The sequence below is a fragment of the Micropterus dolomieu genome, linkage group LG19 (assembly GCF_021292245.1).
Source record: "Micropterus dolomieu isolate WLL.071019.BEF.003 ecotype Adirondacks linkage group LG19, ASM2129224v1, whole genome shotgun sequence".
Lineage (NCBI taxonomy): Eukaryota > Metazoa > Chordata > Actinopteri > Centrarchiformes > Centrarchidae > Micropterus > Micropterus dolomieu.
In genome coordinates, this window is record NC_060168.1 from 25,099,705 (window position 1) to 25,119,412 (window position 19,708).

Here is a 19,708-nt window from a genome sequence, read left to right on the forward strand (position 1 = left end):
TGTATTATTGTCTTTGTTCTTAAAGATTGAATCTAATCCACACATCTTGCTCCCAAGAAGACAGTAGGAACAAGATATTTATGTCGATTAGTATCAAATACTCTTTATAGTTCTTCTCCCATGTCTGTTCTGTCTCTCACTCCTTTTCCACCTCTCTTTGTCACATCACAGGAAGACATTCCAGCACAGTGCCTGACTGTACCATGGGACTGTCTTTAAGCGGATGTCCTTCTCTAAATAGTTGTAGCCCTTCAATAGAATGAGCTGCAGCCGGCGATTCATCTGTCAACATGTCTGTCTGGAGAGATGACAGATGGACAAGCGGTGCGTGCAGATGGAGGGTGTGAAGGCCCAACATCTCTGACTCATTTAGGAGACGATGATGAAAGAAAACACTGGATGGGGCACTGCAAAAGGGTGGAAGTGGCAACAGGGCAGGACATGGGAACAGAATAGGATAATAAACAACTCACAATAGTATGTTGCATGTTCTTCAGGTTTTTAGCAATTTCTCTTGTTGTTTTTGCATTAAACTTCCTACTGCTAGCCCATGAAACGTCCTTAGACTTTGCACTGATGAAGTTGAGTATCTGTAAGTGGTGCTCTTCAATTGGTTGGTTTGGCATTTCTGGCTGTCACAGTGCAGGTGTCCATCATCCAGGACATCCTTACTTTTAACATCACTGTTTGCTTTCTCAAAAACACATTAAAGCTGTTTTAGCCACTTGGAGGCAGCAGTACAAGCTCTAAACATAACATCAACATATTATAATGTAAAAGTCGCTATTTGTTACAAAACAGCCCAGCAGACATAGACCAACAGTAGCATTGGGAGTTGTTGTGTTGTTCCGTTCAATCTCCTTTAAGCTCAGTTTCCACCAACTCCAGAGGAAAATGTCTGAATCTTTAGCTGATGCATGTATGACTGTATTTCCCAGCTACTCAGTCACTAACCTTGTCTTTCTGCCATTTGAGCAGGTAGCATACAGTGGGTTTATCAGAGGTTTTTGTTGTTGTAAACAGCTAAAAATGGTTAACGAGAGCGATGTGCATGAACAGTGATAGACAGTTGCAGGAAGTAAAACAGTGAGCTGAAAGATCCCTAAGTCTAAGGGGACTTGCTGAGTCAGTGGATCATTATCTGTGGGTTCATCACTACAAGCAACCCCTTCCACTTTACATGTAGTCATTTAATCAATTGTTAACATAAAAATATTGATTAGTGCAGCTTTAACAAACAGTCAGTTCAAACAGAGGCTCTGGGTGAGGGACACCTGACCTCTTTGCTCTCTCGGCCTCTTTCCACTGAGCTTGTAATCTCAATCTCAAGCAGCAATGAGTAATCCATTGCTGCTTGAGCTGCCCTCACTAATCTTCCTCTGTTTAATCCAAGTTGATGTGGCTAGAAACATAAAGCACATCACTTCCTGTGTGGCAGTGGATTTTATGGAAATTGTTGATAACAATGTAGGTCCAATGATCTGACTTTAAGTCCAGTCGTTTCAGTTTTTGCAATTGATCAGCAAATACTGTATCAGGGCATTTATTTATATGACAGTGCCATTATTACTTTGTTAGATTCTATAGTTTAATTTGAACATCTGTTTTCAAAACTATGAAACTACAGATAAAGCAATAAATAAAAGCCAGTTAGATTAAAAGACATTCTGTTACAAAGACAGCAAAATGCAAGCATCCCAAAATCTACCACTGCTTTGCTCTCCTTGTTTTCCCAAATTTCATTTAAATTGGATCAGACATGTTTTGTATTTTTTATACAAAATATGATCATTAATATATACTTTTTATAAACATATACACTTTTTGGATTGTAAATTTGTAGATTAAGCAAGGGGTGGATGCTCTAGGGAAAGAAAACAAAATGAGAAAAGAAAGACTCAAAATATACAAAGAAGCAAAAGGAATCTGCGGTTTTGAAATGTTTGCAAAGTCAACAGTTACTCAAGACTATATGACCTAAACTAGGGATTTACAAATCCTGGTTCCCTTGGAGTTCAATTCATCTGGTAAGCTTCACTGGTAATAAATAAATAGCATGGGGATATGTAAGATTTAAAGCTATGAAAGACATGTTACATTCTACATTTTTGTAAGTGTGAGATGAGAGCAGAAAAAAACAGGCCTGATAAAAGATACTGTACCAGGCAAATATGAGACTTTCCCAGGTTGTTTTGATCCTTGACATTCAACTCTCATTTTTTTTTTCTTGTCTAAGAGATTAGCCTTTTCCTGCTTTTTCGTGGTCCTGGTTATCTCCTGTAAATTTGATTGACTTGAAGAGTCAGTGGGGAGGACAGACAGAGGAGGAAAAGATGAAGAGACGCAGGGAGGAGGAGGAGGAGGAGGAGGAGGAGGAGGAGGATGACACAGAGCTGAGCTGCTGACAGATGTGTTGAGCTCACTGCTCCTCTGCAATGATGAGAGGAGATGAGAAAATGGAGAGATCAGTGAAGAGTGTGGAAGTGTCGAATGAAGGAAAAGAAATGTGCTGAACAGTAAGGGAGGAAAAATGTCCCATTCTCTACTTAGTCCTATAATGTTTCTTTCTTGCTTGCTTTCTATGCATTAATAACAATTTTTAAAAAGAGCGAACAGTGTAATAACTTTCAAACTCTTAGTGAAAAACAAAATACCATTTGGTGTTATGATTCTGGTGCAGCACCGAGACGTATCCACTGTGTATTTTTATTTAACCTTTGTTTAACCAGGTGAAAGTCTCGCTGAGATTATAAGCTTTCCCAGGAGAGGTCAGCACAAGACGTCAGCATACAGAAAAAGTTTCACAACAATAAACGTGTGAAGGCACAGGCCATCCTGTTACACAGAAGAGCTGAGATTTTCCTAAAACATGCAGTCAGGTATTTGAAGTCTCAAGTGACCATCCAAATAAATTAGAAACAATAACAAAAGCATTGTTGACCCATTCAGAACATAACTAATGTGAACATAGTGAGCTGCATTATTTCAAAATCTACTGTGTGTAATTTCACAAGGTGTGTAGTTGAATTATAAACAGTTTTCTTGGTCTTTGAAGCAAGCATTTTCTACCACAAAACAAATTGTTTAAAAAGAACTTGGATTTTTTTTTCATTTCTTAATATAAAACCATTTTTAAGTAGGCTCACTCAATCGTAGATAATGTAATCCTTTTTCTGTGATTTGCCTTTTTGCCTATTGAGATTTTTTGAATGGATGGTTAAATCTGTTTTGTGAAGTCTGTTGAAATTCTGGGCTTCTACTATGTGAATCATGAAAAAAACCCTGTAATTACTAAGATAATTTCAAAAAGGAAAACCGTAAGGAAAAGAACTAATTAGCTGATAACACAAGACATTGTTTATACTAAACAGTATGTCTCTGTGAAGTATAAGAGACAAATACAAATAGCAATTAACAAAAAATCTAGTATGTAGCTGACTCCAACTGAAAGTGAATCTTGAGCTACTGAGATGTATTTAAATCCTGTTTTGTGAAAAGTCATTATCACAGTATTTTAAAAATACTTCTTTGTGGATATTTTGGTTGACATACAGACATTGTTGCTTTCTTTTGCATGTACAGTACATGGCAATTCAGATCTTCATGTCTGGATGAAACATGTAGCCATAATATTTTGAAATCTGACAAGCCTTTTTCTAACTGGGAGTTCTAGCAGGCTGCTGTTGGTTCAGTAGACAAGTGAAAATCTACTGAAATTCTTACCTCTATCCCCCCACTGTCAGTATAGATATATTTGATACATTTATATTTGAACACCCCTCACAGAGAAGAAATTTTGTAGTTTTGCAGAGACGCCTTAACTCAGAGGGGGATACTTAAAAAGGTTCCTACAAAGACTTATAAAGGGAAAATGACAATAGAAAAAAGAGTAGAGGTAGTGTTGTACATTTTCTTTGAAACCTTTTGTGAATGAAACGTTAAGCCTTTTAGAGTTTGTGGTTTTGCAGGCATTTGTGCTTCAGTGTGTATCACTGTGTCTGGTTTAGCAAAAGGGTGTGAATTCACTAAAGACATTCCTGAGCTGGTGAGATGTAGGATGACTCCTTTGTTGGGTCACTGTTTTTTTTGTTTTGTTTTTTACAGTTGTTTAGTGGTTGTTTGAAGCAGATAGATGCAAATATTTAAATAGTGTAGAATATTTCAGAAATAATCAGATGTTTTATGTAGTTGCATCATATCAATGGATACAAAGAGATAAGAGGCAAAAATTCTGCAAGTCCAGTTTTCTCTGGCTGTTGGAGTGCTTGCTTGCTACTCCAACCTGTGAGCACACTTTTCCCTGAATTTAGGCATTAAGTCATCACAATTATGTGATGTCCCCATTAAGATGGCTGCATTTTGACTAAATCTTGTTCATTGCCTGGGCAAATGTTTAGTCCTGTAGACCTTGAGCTCTTACAGGACCTTTTGCTCACTCATAGAGGGTTCTGGTGTGTGGTTGGCTGGTTAAAAAGGGTGTGAACCCATGGAGAAGATTCCTGGGTGCTTGAGTCAATAGCAGCTGTGGTTGGTGATGAAGAGAAGCTGTCCAAAGAGCTTTTTACCAGCAATTGCCTTTTCACTGTGAAAGGACGGCTCAGGTGAATGGAGTCAGTGACCATGAAGGACTCACACACAGGCAAGCACCTGGGAAAAATACATTTACACACGTCTACTCATAGAAACCCAAACTCTACGGATACACACACTCACCTGGAAAAGAGACTGACACAGTTTAGTAAAGTGCACATGCGTGTGTGCACACAGCTACACATGATTGCACACCGATGCACGCACACAAAAGTGCAGACACATGCATCACACACATACACATGGATGGGAACAACACAGACACCTGGCTGGCATTGAAGCGCTGTTTGCAAACCTCTCCCTCTCTCCACTCATCCTCTACACAGCCACAAATCCGCCATTAAAGCTAGGAAAACAAAAACACAAAAAAGAGGCTAAAAGGGGGCAACAGGCGGCTTCCATCCTTCCTCCCTTTCTCCGTCTCTCTGTACCAAATGTTTACCTTCCCCCAGTGAAAAGAGAGGGATGTGGTCAGACAGGGTGAGAAAAGAAAGAAATCTGGCAGAGGGGAAAGGAGCCAAGGCCTTTAAAGTCTTCCACAGAGCCGTGACAAAAGCCTCTTAATCTCGGTGTTGTCTTTCGGCCCCTTTTTCTCCCCGCACATCCTGCCAAATGTGTGTCTGCGTGTGCGTAAGAGAGAAAAAGAGAGGAAGAAAGTCAGTGTGTGGAGTCAGTGTGTGTTTTGCAAGCAACAGTCGGTGTGTGTGTGTGTGTGCATGTATTTGTTTGAGAAAGTAGTAAAAAGGCAAGGCAAGTTGGTGTGTGTTTGTGTGAAAAGAGATTGTGTGCGATAAGGATGCTGTGTGTGTGTGTATGACAGGAATCTTTCCACAGCCGTGCTGACATCACTCAAGCATGCATGGGACAGTTGGAAGAGGCCAGGCCCCTTCAAAGGCAACAGCCTGCCTGCCTTCACATGTGGGATGCCTGTTTATGGATGTCTGTGTGTATCTGTGTGTGTATTGTAGAGAATATGAGTTGTCCAGGTCACTCACCCTCACCTGTTCCTCTTTGACTCATAAACTGCCCCTATTCAGCTCTCCTCTGCTAAAATGCAACAAAACTGCCTGTGGATGTGTGTCCAACAATTCCTCGATCGCATCCTTTTTACTCTCTTCAAAAGCAGCAGATGTGAATAGATGTGTGTGTGTGTGACCTCCTAAGAGTTTCTTCTTCATCCTGTCGATTCCTATCAGAGGCAGCTGTGGTCCAAAGGCCTTCACACACAGCAGAGGAATGCATACTACAGCTATCTTGATTTATAAAAAGTCTGAATTAGACTTTAGTGCCATCTACAGGCTGATCAATTCAATGTAAAGTCAGTGCAATTTACAGAAACTCCAATCACCTTCCACATATTCTATAAATTATTTCACTTTGCCATGGCAGAAGGAGTGGTTTACTTTCATGAAAGTAAATATCACCTAGGGCTGGGTATCATGACTGAAATTAATATTAACATATAAATAAGTTATTATATTATTAATAGTATTATATTATTAAGGATTATATATACGTACATATATATATATATATATATATATATATATATATATATATATATATATATATATATATATATATATATATATATATATATATACTGTTTTTGTTTAACAATATATATATATATATATATATATACACACATGTATAATCCTTAATAAATCATTTTAGGTATATTTTATACAAAAGCAATTAGTCCTCTTTAAATGTTAAACAGTAAAGATTACACACTGTAGGCCTACACAGGAAAGCTTTCTGTACACCCCAGAAGGACAAATAGCTCTAGTGTGAAATCATTTAGTTCATGTCGTGTCTTGCCTTGAGGGAATTACACTTAGACTGAAATACTGAGTGACAAAGTGTAAAATCTGGATCAGATTAAGAGAGAAGCTTCTCTCTCTCTCTCTCTCTCTCTCTCACACACACACACACACACACACAGAAGGATGGAGATGGAGAGGCAGAGAGAAAGAGAGAGAGAGAGGGAAGGGGGGGTTGACAAGCTGTGGGAACACGCTGCTGAATAATTACCACTGACATCAGAATAGTTTTCTTTAGCACTCTGAAGTGGCAGGGCTCATTTGTACAGCCTGGAGCCATGCAGAGGTGTGTGTGCAGAGGAGAAAGTAAGAGAGGAAGAGAGATAAAGTCAGAAGGAGGTGTCTTAGTCAGTGAGGTAAGAGTTGTGTTATTTTATTTAAAAGAATAGTGCTATATTACCGTAATTGAGAGAGGTACAGCACAAGAGATGACCTTGTGTGTGTGTGTGTGTGTGTGCATAAGGGAGAGATTATTCTGATTTAGTCTTCTCCCTGTCAGTATGTGACACCATGGCAGCTTAGTCTGCCCCAGGGAGTCATTTCCCTCTAAGTGGACCTTAAAAAAACAGGAAACGACTTCAAATCCCACTGGAGCGCAGAGGAGGATCAGGCCTACTGACTACGTACAATACCCTTTAACTTCACACACACACACACACACACACACTAGTAAGTGCCTGAATATAGCTTGCACAAACCCAGAACACACACACACACAGTCACACCTGAGCCCTCTTCAATAGACACCATTCACCACCCTGACAACCAGGGACAATAGAGGCAAAAACGCAGGTCGACAAAGAGAGAACGAACTTGTCTGAACACATCTGGCTGTCCTTGCCACCCGCTTCACTGCATCAGCTTTTCCTTGCTGGGATGACTTCAGGTGATATCATGTTTCTATTTGGCTACACTTTGCTTTGTCTTCACTTGCAGCTGTTTTCTAACAAGATTTGAGGGTGAAATCATGAGATGTGTTACTGAAGTTACAAGCAGCAGGCCAGGAGTGCGGAAGCTATTGTTGAGGGTAGTAGTTGCCTGAAGGCATCCTTAATGTTACTGCAGCCTTGAAGTCTATTCTTGTAGAATCCAGTAAATGGCGGTATTTTTTTAACATAATCCCAGTTTATCTTTGTAAATTGAACAGGTGCAGGTGCAGCGTCACGTCAAATTGTGCCTTTGGCTAGAGGCTTGTAAGACTCTGTGGGTTGAGGCCTGTAGATCTCTCTGCTGGATTAGTGAAAGTAATTCACTTTCAAAACAACATGGTTAAACAACTCTTAACTCTACTTGATAACCTGACCTGTGACCACCAAAACAGCAATGAGGTCAAACGTTTAGTAGATTTCATCTGAATAAATGTAGTATGATGCAGGATGGGAAAGACAATGCTGAAAGATACTGTATAACATATTTCAAAAAACAACAAGGCTCATGCCATTATTTCATTAGTTTAATTAATTATGAGGAAAAAAAAACTTGAAATTCAACAACACAAGCTTGGCTTCAAGACAAATATGTGCAATTTCACCTGTGAATCCAGGGTCATTAAAAAACAACACACAGGCTGGCTGATGGCTCATTTTAGGTTGTGAGAGACACAGATATCTCTATGTACATATGTCAGTGACAAGGTGTATCTCCTCTGAAGGCTTCATGATGTGTGTGTGTGTTTGTTAAGGACGAGGGCAGACCAGGGAGGACATGGAGTGTCTGAAGGAGGAGAGAGGCTTGAACATGGGAGACTTCCATCCAGAACTCTGGCCGTATGAAATATCTGAGGTTACAGGTGATCCTTGATAACGACTGGGAGAGGAGAGGAGCGGAATAAAGGATAAAGAAACATTTCACCTAGTGCAACAGTGTGGCTCACTGAAGTGTTTTTTGGAAAACAACAGAGCTCTATGAGGAATAACATACAGAATATCATATCGAATTAAGCTATTATAAGCAAAACTGATACAGCAAAGTGTATGCATTCGCTGCCTCTTCTTATGCTAACCCTCAGTCAAATCAGGAATGGCTTGTGAAAGTTGGGGTATTGTAAAATAATTAATCTGCATTACTCTGATTTTAATATGATGTCATTACTGAGTGAAACTAGTCACCTGACTGTGGTTGAGCGAGCTGAATGGTTGGCCAGCGGGATCTGATTGGATGATCTGTGAGGGATGGTACCTAAACATAACACCAGAGAGGCCCAACGTTAATCCTTAACACAGGTCATGCAGACATAATGGCTCATAATGATGAAAATGCACAATATATTTCTGGGTCATTATAGGCTTATGTGTTCCATCACAGGTGCTTGGTGCAAGTTTCATTTAGAAAATCCTCCAGGAAGACAAGATAAATGTGTGAGTTATCTTCCAAAATAATTAATATCTTACATTTTTCACTTTCACAAATTTAGATGTTGCTACCCAACAGAGTAAAATACCTACAGCATGTACACAACCCTCTGCTACAGAGAGCTCTATAACAAATGGGCCATGTCATTCTTTCCTAGTAATAACAATAAACTGAACTGTCTGTTAAGCATTTCAAATAGCCCAATTAATCTGCCGCTGGTTAAAGATTTCCTTCAATACAATATTTACTTAACCTATCACACACAGATATAGTGATAATCTACACAATCCTAATAACATTTGAAGGCTGTCAACTGATTTATCTGCCACAATAGAGGTAAAATCCTTTAAGGGACTCAATTACATAATCAAAAAGAAGGAGCTCAGTAGGTGTAATCCTAAGCATAACAACTGCCAACATCTGTTTTGGTTTAATCACTGTGGGTGGTCAACTGTGGAGTCCATAACCCCCAAACAAGATGGTGTTGTCACATGATTATAGTGCAATTATGTCTGTGTCAATCTGACACTTTGTTTATAAATACGCAGCATTAGATGCATACCTTTGGCAGAGAGAGACACTGAGACTTAATTGTGTTATATCCTGTGTTAATTTTGTTATATCCTAGGTAGTATAACGTGTGATTTTTAGTGATTTAGTAATACTTTATGCATTGATGTAATTAAAACAATACAATGGCCAAAGCAGATACAAGGATATGAGCAAAGTTTGACACAGACAACAGATCTTCCTGTAGCGAGTACCAAAAACAAAAGCTTTATGACATGCAGAGCAAAGCACATACCCATTCGTCCATCTTGTGGAGGACTGATTAATGACAGTCTGGGGACAGTGTTAGGCTGAGAAACACAGAGAGAAACATCACAAATCATGACTTTTTATATGCTATTTTTCAACACTCTTATTCTTTATGTACTAACATCTTAAAGTAAATGTCAACATGCTGTATAATGTTGACAGAGCTCATAAAATACATATTTATTTTATAGATGAAATGGAGGGTGAAATAATGAAACTTACTTTCCTGAAAAGACTTCTTTCATCCACTTCCATGTTTTCAGCGCTGCAAGACAAGAGAGCACACTTCATTCGTCTTGTTAGCCAAGTCTCTTGATATTATGCTTTGGTTCTCTAAATGAAACCTTGCGAGAGAGAAGAAAGCACTTTATAATTAAAATGTATTATTCCTATTAAAATTATAACTTTTCATGAGCAAACAAAGCATAAATTTACTTTTTAAATCAAAACTGAATTGACCCTGCAGGCTCCACAGTAATACTGCAAATATCCGCAATACATCATGTATACTGCTTTCACTCAGTAGAAGAGTCTCACCGGATAAAACAACAATTGTATTATTAAACTCAAGCAGTCAATCAAACCTGTGTCAACGGTGCCTTGGAAACCCAATATAGAATCCTGACTAAACCCAAGTGAAGCTTAGCTTATTCAGTGGTGTGTGTGTTTAGATAGCCGCAGGGCAGGGCAAAGCTATACAGCAGCTAAAGCTAGCATAAGACATTGGGACTGAACCTGGGATATAGCTTGTTTGCACTGTGAAATACCTTCTACATTCTCTCCCCCCTGCTCTTATGGTGAAAGGTAATGAAGGGCAGCATAAAATGAAACAGGGATTGAGATGGGTGAAGAGATTGCAAATCAAAGATGAACATAGAAAAAGGTTAAAGATGTTCAGAGATACAGTTAGTGAGGGACAATACTCACACATTAGTTGATGAGGAGTGTCTTGAGAGGGACATGGAAGAGTTAAATGGGATATGTAGGACTAAGCCCAAACAAGAAACAGAAACACAACATTAACAACCACTGTATATTATTGATGATGAGATATTAGTGGTTGTGCTGTGGTTTAGTGATATAGCCACAAAGACGTGACTTGAGGCAGTTTTATGGTCAGTCAGCGGCCTAATTGCAAACAGTGTCACTCCAGTTTCTGGTCTTGCTACATAAACCTGCTAACTTTGGCTTTTTCAGCCACTAGCCCATCCTGCATTTTCTTACTAGTTTTACAAAAAGGGTTTTGTGGGACAAACATAAAGCAACAAGTAGTAGTCTTGACGGGCCAGCCTAAAACAGAACAATTCTTAATGTTATCTAAAACTTGTCTCTTTCTTGGTCTACAGTGTCGCCTATTACAATCTTTGGTTGGAGTTATAACAATTATATCACAATTTTAGTAAAGCTTTGACAAATTTACATTTCCTCCTTTTCCTAGTATGTTTCAAAAGGACTGTACTGAGTGATTGAAGTTATGTCACATTTAACTCTTACTATGAACAACAACAGTATGAAGAATATTGAATGGGAGCTGTTTTGTGTTTTTGGTCTCTTGACTTGGACACGAAGCCCATTTGGACTCAGTCTTGACTTGACCTGGTCAGACTTGTCTTGTACTTAAGGTTTCTGGTCTACTGCCCTGTTTTAAGTGGAGTACAATATAATCCTGTCCATTAATAATAATGTTAATTTTCTTCATCGCCATTATCAGTTTGGATCAAGGCAATGATGTACAGTGAACAAAATGTTAGCAGGATATATTAAACAGGTATTCATGTATAACACGTTGACTAATACATCTATGTATAATGAGTGCAGAGTATAAAAATAAAATTACAGCATTTATAGACATGTGAATGGCAGTTAAGGGTGTTTCAGACTGAACAGGTGCCATACTCTACATCTGTCACAGAGGCCAATACAAAATTGACTTTTAAATAATGAGATTGTTGTTTACCTGATTTACGTCCATGTGGAGTGTGAGGACTGTGACCCATCTGTGACTGTGAAACCTTAGCACTGAGTGAGAACAGTAATAAACAAGGTTAATCACTACCAACAAAACAGACATAGCTGTTTTTAACATAGTTGTCGGCGTGAATCCTACAATGAGAGAAAAGGTGATGACTCTTTGTACTTTAGAGAACATTTTAAAATGACTTAGATGCAGTACTCAAATTATAAGTGAATGATATAGAGTTCTATGAGCCAACATATTTTCTAAAACTGCAGGCTATAATATTGATTATATTATTGTTATTAACATTTTTGAAAGGCAGCTTTTCTGCCCTTTGTAAAAAAAAAAAAAAGAACAACTTTGAACTAATTCGGGGTTGTGGTTGCAGCAGGCCAGGAGTAGATGTGCCAGGAGTGACACCTAGAGAGAGGTGAGGCATAACAGTCGGGTAGTTGAAAATAACTTTATATGCTAAGGTGCTGCCAAACTCAAAGAGGTACACACCACCACCGTTTAATTCCAAATCATTAAAGGTTTCTCTACATCCAGAAATCCCAATTTAATGTTATTTTAGAGTTTTATTTTATGAGCATGATCACTGATGCATGACCACGCAGTACCACATATGATGTTTAAATCCTGTGTGAATGAAGGATGCTACAAAGATCATCTACAGAATGGGAAATTAAAATGAAACATGAGCCAAATGCTTGTTGGCTAACACTTTGGAAAATAAAATATAGTTTTCAGGATAGTCTAGTTTGTGGAACAACTAAATACTGGATAATTACACAACATAATGGCTGTTAAAGTAGGCAAAGATTCCAGCTACAGATCAAATATACAAGCATTAACAAACTAATTGCCCTATAAATATTTTAAATAGAGGTCTCAAATCTTGGAGAATGATACAATTGTAACACATGAGAAATACTTATAATGGGTTACTCATATTTTAATATACCATTACCAGAACATCAGCATCTGAATCTAATATGATAGTATTTAAGTATCTACTCTAGGCTGTACCTCTGATGCTGAAGAGAGTTTTCCAGCTTAGTAATGTAAGCGCTCTGTTCATTCAGCTTCCTTTAAAGAGAAAGAAATCATTATTTTTCATAAACTGCAGTTTAGATGTATGTATGAAAATGCATTATAAACGTATGCTTTAACTAACTTTGCCATCTGCTGCATTTCTTGCTTCATCTTGACTAACACCTCTTCTAGTTTCTCATTCTGTAATAGATAAAATGGTTAGTGATGAACTTGTACAACAGGTTTGACAATATTATACTTTCAGTAGTGTTTATATCTATTTTAGTAGGCAACAAATAGAAGTGGAAACTAATTAAATCATACTTTCAACATGGTTGGTGGGTTAAAAGAATGTATGTCACACTGGTTTACTCCAAAGCAAAATTAATAATAGAATAACACTGAACCTCAAAAATATTGCCCATTACCTGTCAAATTAAGAAAAGCAAACTCTCAAAGACACAAACATACACACCAACAAACGTCCACAGCAGCAACATAGATATCTCTCACCCTTTGCTGGTAGTAAGTCAATAGTCTCTTTTGATGTCTTGCCTGGAACATTATAACCTGAAAAAAGGGAAGAGGCCGTGTTGAGTGGAGTCTGCAATAATAAATAATATACAAATACATATATAACTCTGCAAAACAGCCATTTAAGGAAATCATCTTAAAACTGACTTGGATTTAAATGCTGAACTGATATAAGAACAGTTACTAAGACTGTGAAGCTAGAAAATGACCAAACTTTGCTGATTTCCGTCAGATGTTTGTTTGCCACAACGTTGATGTCGGAAAACAGAGCCTTCACCTCTGAGCTGCTCTGAAACAAACACATTTCACATGACTACAACAACAGTAGGATTGTAAAATGATGACTGTCTGTCTGTTTCTAAAGTTGTAAAGTGTGATGTTATCCCACCAGAGGATGCCATTTAATGATAAGAAAGGTGCTTACTTTGTCAGTGACAGGTGATACTTGGCATTTGGCGTTGCATATTAAACACTTGTCTTGTTTGCCTGGAAGAAAAGTTGCACTTATATATGGACAAAATCACAAAACAATGAATTAAATGGATAATCATTCTAGGTTCACTGACATGTAGGATGTAGACTCTAAATCCAATAAAGAAATTGAACAAAAAGGGGTTCTCAAAGTGCTTCTGCCTGAGTCCCAGAATTAATTAAGCGTAATCCCTGGGTCTAACCCTGGAAGCCAGAGCGAATTATAATATCAAGACTAGACCCATCAGGAACAGACTAATTCCTTGTGAATATGATCAGTGGCTCCCAAAGTGGGACCAAGGCACCTCCAGGAGTACTTCAAGATGTCCCATATCTAATGTTGAATGGTGTAATTTCACTCTTATTTAATTTGAGGATATAAAGAGAAGCACCCACTGACAGCATGACTGGATCCGAGATTTCACTCTCTCTGCTGTTACAAAACAATGGCCAAGAACAATATCAAACCTTCCCTTAGCTCTCCCGGGGGAAAATGTATTCAATGGGTCACTCATTTGTATCTTTTGAGAGGGCTTAGGCACGAAAATGTTTGGTAAGAAGCACCGGGCATGAGTACATCTGGTGTAAGACATCAGTTCTGCAATTTCACTTTAAGTCCAACAGATGTCCCTGTCTAATCACGCTTTCACACAGCCTGGACAAACAGGCATGGTACAACTGAAGTTGAGATTTGGAGCTGTTAACCTAAATACATCCAAATGTTCCTAACAGTGAATGTATTGACTGTTGTTAGCATCATAAACATTTTTCTACCTTTCTGATAACAGACACCACAGATGACATGGCCGCAGGTTGTAACAGCAACCTTTCTGGCAGCACTGGGGGAAAGGAAGCAGGAGTTGCAGCACATCCAGTAAGCCATTTGAAGACCTGCAAGAAGATAAGGTTAGTTAACTTTGCTAACTCGTTGTTGCTAGGAGTTACGCTTGTTGACTGAGTTTACAAATTTAGCCAGGTATTACAGTTGTCACATTTATTGAGTGTTGTGAAACACCTTGTGTATTTGTTTTACGTTTAGGACAACTTTATAACATGGCTAACCCATTCTTACAGTTAGGTAGATGTGGGTTTGTTACGTTACCTAGGATATCCCGCTGCAAGTGAAGCTAAATGCTAACTTATAGCTAGTGTTAAGTTAGCTAACCAACAGATCTGGGGCGTGGGAGCCAACTGCCTTACGTAACCACAGACGTGGGTTTCCCTTTGTTAGTTAATGATCTTAACTAACAAAGCTATTATATAACATTTTATATGTATATATTATGTATTAATGACTACTATAACTGTTTAACTGCTCTGCTTTATAGGCTATTTCCTATAACGCCAACAAAGACGTCCTTTTTTCATTCATTTTTGAACCTTAGTTAAAATAATCTTGAAAATAACGTTATCATAATATAACTAACGTTAGTTAGCTTGTAACGTCATATAACGTTATCTATACAACTGTTAGATGAATTATTGAAAGATACATATTTGAAAATAAGTTATTCATAAAATCTGTTGTTTAATTAATATTGCTTATTGTTTCAAAAGGGAAATAATCAGAATACAATTCGTCAAATCATTTTTATTATTTTTTATTCAGTGTTGTTGTGTGGGCAATCCTGATAAACATTGTTCATATTATGCTTATTATGCATGTAATGGGGCCAAACAGCAAACAACATTTTCTAAAAAATCTCAAGACCTTACACTTATTTTCGCCATACATACTTTTTAATCCTATATCCCATGTCTCTATCACCACCCGCTTGGCAATAAGAGGAGAGTGCTTTTACTTTTGAAGCGATACAGACATAAAGTATACTTGTTGCAGACTACAGTATAGACACTGGGACAAGTATGGCCAGGACATGCTATAAGGTCACTGTGTAGATCTGACAGGTCAGGGGTCATCATCAGACCAGCTTCTTGGCGATGAAGAAGTCTTTGAGTCGTTTCATCTGCCAGAAACCGACCGAAAGCAGAATAGAGGTCTGCACCACGGCCCACCATAGAACTTTACTGTTGGTGTCCTCACTGATCTGACGAAACACCTCCTCTTTCTCCTGAATGAGTAGGGAATATAAAACATAAGAGAGACATGAAATCTGACTGTTTCTCTCTTTATTTTTCAAATGTTATATTTTCAGAAAAAATCCTTAAATTTTTTAAGGCCAGAAGAGATGGCATGTGATATGATTCATTTCAAGCCGCAGCATAGCCTACCTTTTCCTCTGAGCTCTCTGTTGTGCGATGTACTCACATGTACTGTCACATCATGCGATTGTTATGTCTGCAGACAGTAAAATGCTTATTTACCCTCTGGTACTCCTGATGCCTGGTGATGTACATCATCTGATCTATGAGGTGACTGAGGCTGTTCTCCAGAGTTTCCATGTTGTCTTTGGTCTTTTTAGTGTTGGGGTCAATCGAGTGCTCTCCCATCTGAACGTCCAAATGTACCTTCTGTACAGCACAATGGACGAAAACTATTGATTATTTTCAAAAGTCTGTGACTAGTCTGCTCTCAATTGACAGACTTGACTTAGTGTGTGATATAATATTGTAATTCTGCAAGACTGTATGTGTTGCTGCATTTTCCCCTCTGTTTTAAAAGCATTTTATGTTTGTGTCCATAGGTCTCACCAGCCTCTCTTTAGCATAGACAGCAAAGCTTGTGGAGTTGGTTTGGAAGTAAAGGTAGTGCTGACCAGAGGCGTGAGCTGTGAAGGTGAATTTACCAAATTTACCATAGCGTTTGTTCATCAGAACCTAGAGAGCAGGAAAGTCACTGTTAGACTAACATTTCTTCAGCTTTGGGTCAATAAAATGAAGATGCCGTTTTCATTCTATTAGTTATTTTTTGGTTGGTCAAGTGCCAAAGAAGAGGAACTGATGCATTAGTATATGAAAAGGATAGCTGATAGATTTTCTCATTAATGGCTGTTTGGCATTGCAAAACAAGTTTGCGATGAAAATCTGAAGGATTTCTTTCATATTGGGACCACATCATTAGGCAAAAAGCTGAACTGAAGGTGTAATACAATACTGTTATAAAACAATAACAGAGAAAAAGGCTTAGGCTGTATTTCTCATCAATCAAACCATACAGTGCAAACCTTCAGTAACACTGTGTTAAATGTATTTCGTCCTTGTTTGGGTTTGGTTTGAACAGAGAAACCAGCCAGCACCTGTTTTTAATGTACCACCACCACACACAAGTCTGTGTGACCCTGGCTTGGTGATAAACCTCTTCTGTGAGTGCAGTACCTCATGGTTTGGGTCTCTGACTGTCACAGTGATGCCGAGATGAGGGGAGTTGGTTAATGTCTTCAAATCCCAAGGCTCCAAAAAGAAATAACCTGAAGGTAAGACACACATTTACATTTACATTTACATTTACTCATTTGACAGACGCTTTTATCCAAAGCGACTTACATTTGAGGAACAACATACAAGCATCAACAGAGCATCAACTACAGATCTACAACTGAAAATACATACTAGTAAGAGCAGCAATAAATACTAGTATTCACAAACACAGTCACTCACAGTAATAGTAAAAGTTATTATCAAGCTTGTGCTGTAACAACATCACAGGATTAGACTGAACATGAAGAGGGAATATAAATTATGTTATATTAGGATTTACATTACAATTCATAATAATCAATGTTTATACATAGTATAGTAGTTCATATATACGTTCCTTGACATGTTACTGTTAAAACAAATGTCACCCAAGTACACAAACTATTTTTTCTCTCCATCCCTCATTGTATGACTAATTGTAGGATATATTTAGTACTTGTGAGTACAATTAGTGGAGTGCACAGTGAATAAATGCTCTTTACATTTTCATGGCTAAGCACAGAACAAATCAGTTTTCACAAAGACTCGACTTAATAGACAGTTTGGAAACTATAAATGGCTTTTGCACTTGCTGAAATAAGAGACATACTATCATGGAAGTACATATAACTTTACTGAATGATTCAACTATCACATAGCAATTCACAATACACTTTTCAAAATCTAATTCCACATTCATGACTTCTGTTGAGTTGTAAACGACACTCAGGAGGAATATTCCCTCCCAAGGACTCACCGGTGACCAGCAGGTCTTCAGGAATCTCCTCAATGATGCATTTTTCCTCCTGTGCTCCGAGATCAAAATACATGGCTGCTGCCAACATCAGGTAACACTGGAGGACAAAGGCAATGCCTCGCAAACCCATTTTCAGTTAACAATGAGCTATTAAATTACAATACACTTGAGAGTGACGGAATATTTGGCCTGTAGTTCCAACTGACTTATTTTGTAGATCTTCAAATTCTAACTCAAGATTGAAGTACTTTTCATCGACTAGAAATTTTCATTGACTATAGACAAACACAGATGTCCTATAGCAAATATGTAAAGTGGAAGGCTGTAAGGGACCCAGTTTGAGTGTGTGAAACTCACAGGTGCTGTTTGTGTGACGAGACATTCTGGTCATTTTGTGACTGGTTACCTGGGAGCCAATAGCAAATCTGCAAAGAATAGGGACTGACTGGGACCGACCATTTGCAACAGATACATCCAACTGTGTGCTTATAATACACCAACATGAAGTGTAGGAGTAGCATCATGACCTATCTGTTCCACAAATCCATGGAACAGATTTTCTATTGCTATATTATATTATAGAGCAAATATACACCAATTACTGTTATAATGTAAGAACTTTGGTACATGCTATTAAACATGTTAACGTTGCAGTAGACTTATTTAATGCTGTGGTTTATTTCCACCACAGGGCCAACTGCCTACTCTGCATTTACCACACTAAATTGAAAGTGATAGATGCTGAGCTGTGCCCTAAGGGATAAATTGCTAGCTATCAACAAGATACAAGAAGAACAAGTAACATATCCAAGAATGTGTTTATTGTGCCTTTAGGGTACTCTAGGGTGAGAATATGTATGAGCAAGCAGTACTGTAGTATTGTGGTTAATCCTGAAAAATAAAAAAAGTTTAACTTTTTCAACCTTTTAAGATGTAAGGATTACCAATTCCACAGTGTGTGTTACTACAGTATGAAATCTTCCTGCAAATTGAGTGCAAATTGTTAAACCATTACATACAATAGTTGCCACGTGCTTACCTTAGATGAGGTCACTTATAAAGAAAACCCCCCACTCACAGTATAAACCCATCTCATATTAACCATCTGCAAAAGTTGTTATTCCTCAAAGTAAGCAAAGAATCAGAGTTCCTTCTCCTCCCACACTTCAGTAGTTTTACAGAAACTGAATACTAAATCGCTACATTAAATAGACGTGCCATTAAAATAATAGATTCAGTTTTAAAGATTGATATTGTGCCTGCAAAATTCTGTCTTTGTACTTTGTAATATATTCCAAGACATATCTTATAAATACAATCATTAATAATGTGCAATTTACTGTGAACCACATAGTGCTACCTATCACTCAGTTAGTTCATGCAGCACTTCCTTCTGCCTTTTTAACACATTTTTCCTGTGGCAAAAGTTTTGATCTGGTTGTTTGTTGCATATTATAATCATTAATGCATGTGGTCATGTATATCCTGAGCATACCAAAAGAAATTCCTAGAGACCTGGTTGGTATGGCAGTAAAATCCTGTGTTGTGTACACATGCTATAATGTTTTCTTCAGCATATAGTCCTGTATGTAGGGTGTACTGTACTTCTTTAGTCTTACCTCTCTAAGTATTAGTTGATGAAACTGCTGGCAAGGAAAGAAACTGGATCTGCTCCACTCCACTCCTGTTTCTCATGATTCTCTGCCTCTGTCATTTTCTTCTCCCACTACCTTCAAAACAGAAGGAGCGCCCTCATGCACCAGATGTTTAGTTCTTATTGCTGTTCAATCTGTCATCTGCAGTATGGTTTCTGTGTTGGTTGGTAGGAAAGGGGAGGGGGTGGTCGTAAGTGATTTCATATGTTTTACAAAAGCCACTGTCGTTCATAAAAGAAGCAAACTCTCAGTCGGTTTCAAATTGTGTCGCCTTCAACCAGGCCAGAAACCTTTTCTGAATAAAGGTCACTTTATGTATAACTGGTGTCTGTTCTGCCTATAAAATGGGTCTCCT

The 19,708-nt window shown here is 38.1% G+C and overlaps 3 protein-coding genes across 4 annotated transcripts in view; 1 reads left to right on the forward strand and 2 right to left on the reverse strand.

Moving 5' to 3' along the window:
• Window positions 1-7,851: 7,851 nt before the first annotated feature.
• Window positions 7,852-15,341, reverse strand: LOC123957310 (probable E3 SUMO-protein ligase RNF212). The gene is made up of 14 exons (XM_046030002.1): window positions 15,322-15,341; window positions 14,600-14,628; window positions 14,359-14,475; window positions 13,538-13,599; window positions 13,328-13,402; window positions 13,093-13,149; window positions 12,722-12,780; window positions 12,574-12,633; window positions 11,545-11,606; window positions 10,515-10,575; window positions 9,810-9,852; window positions 9,574-9,628; window positions 8,525-8,594; window positions 7,852-8,222 (listed from the first exon to the last, which is right to left on the reverse strand). Exons 1-14 carry the CDS (start codon window positions 15,339-15,341, stop codon window positions 8,093-8,095), a joined length of 900 nt encoding a protein of 299 aa, XP_045885958.1. The 3' UTR covers window positions 7,852-8,092.
• Window positions 14,359-19,708, forward strand: part of maea (macrophage erythroblast attacher, E3 ubiquitin ligase) — an 87,591-nt gene continuing 82,241 nt past the window's right edge. Inside the window, exons 1-4 of one of the 2 annotated variants that reach the window (XM_046031706.1) lie at window positions 14,359-14,490; window positions 16,230-16,321; window positions 16,766-16,958; window positions 17,692-17,789. The gene's annotated coding sequence lies outside the window, so the exon portion shown is untranslated. The remainder of the gene's footprint in view (window positions 14,491-16,229; window positions 16,322-16,765; window positions 16,959-17,691; window positions 17,790-19,708) is intronic. The other variant, XM_046031708.1, reaches the window with a different exon arrangement.
• si:ch211-255i20.3 (transmembrane emp24 domain-containing protein 11) lies at window positions 15,362-17,828 on the reverse strand. The gene is made up of 5 exons (XM_046030003.1): window positions 17,699-17,828; window positions 16,861-16,952; window positions 16,237-16,362; window positions 15,910-16,056; window positions 15,362-15,656 (listed from the first exon to the last, which is right to left on the reverse strand). Exons 1-5 carry the CDS (start codon window positions 17,826-17,828, stop codon window positions 15,507-15,509), a joined length of 645 nt encoding a protein of 214 aa, XP_045885959.1. The 3' UTR covers window positions 15,362-15,506.

Coding starts and splice junctions, on each gene's coding strand:
- LOC123957310 (XM_046030002.1), bottom strand. CDS start 15,341: ATGGGATATAGGATTAAAAA. Junction 12,781..13,092: donor TGACTTACTACCAGCAAAGG/GTGAGAGATATC, acceptor TATCTATTACAG/AATGAGAAACTAGAAGAGGT. Junction 8,595..9,573: donor TCCACAAGATGGACGAATGG/GTATGTGCTTTG, acceptor TGTTATGTTTAG/GTACCATCCCTCACAGATCA.
- si:ch211-255i20.3 (XM_046030003.1), bottom strand. CDS start 17,828: ATGGGTTTGCGAGGCATTGCCTTTGTCCTCCAGTGTTACCTGATGTTG. Junction 16,057..16,236: donor TCTATGCTAAAGAGAGGCTG/GTGAGACCTATG, acceptor TGTGCTGTACAG/AAGGTACATTTGGACGTTCA. Junction 15,657..15,909: donor GGCATCAGGAGTACCAGAGG/GTAAATAAGCAT, acceptor CTACTCATTCAG/GAGAAAGAGGAGGTGTTTCG.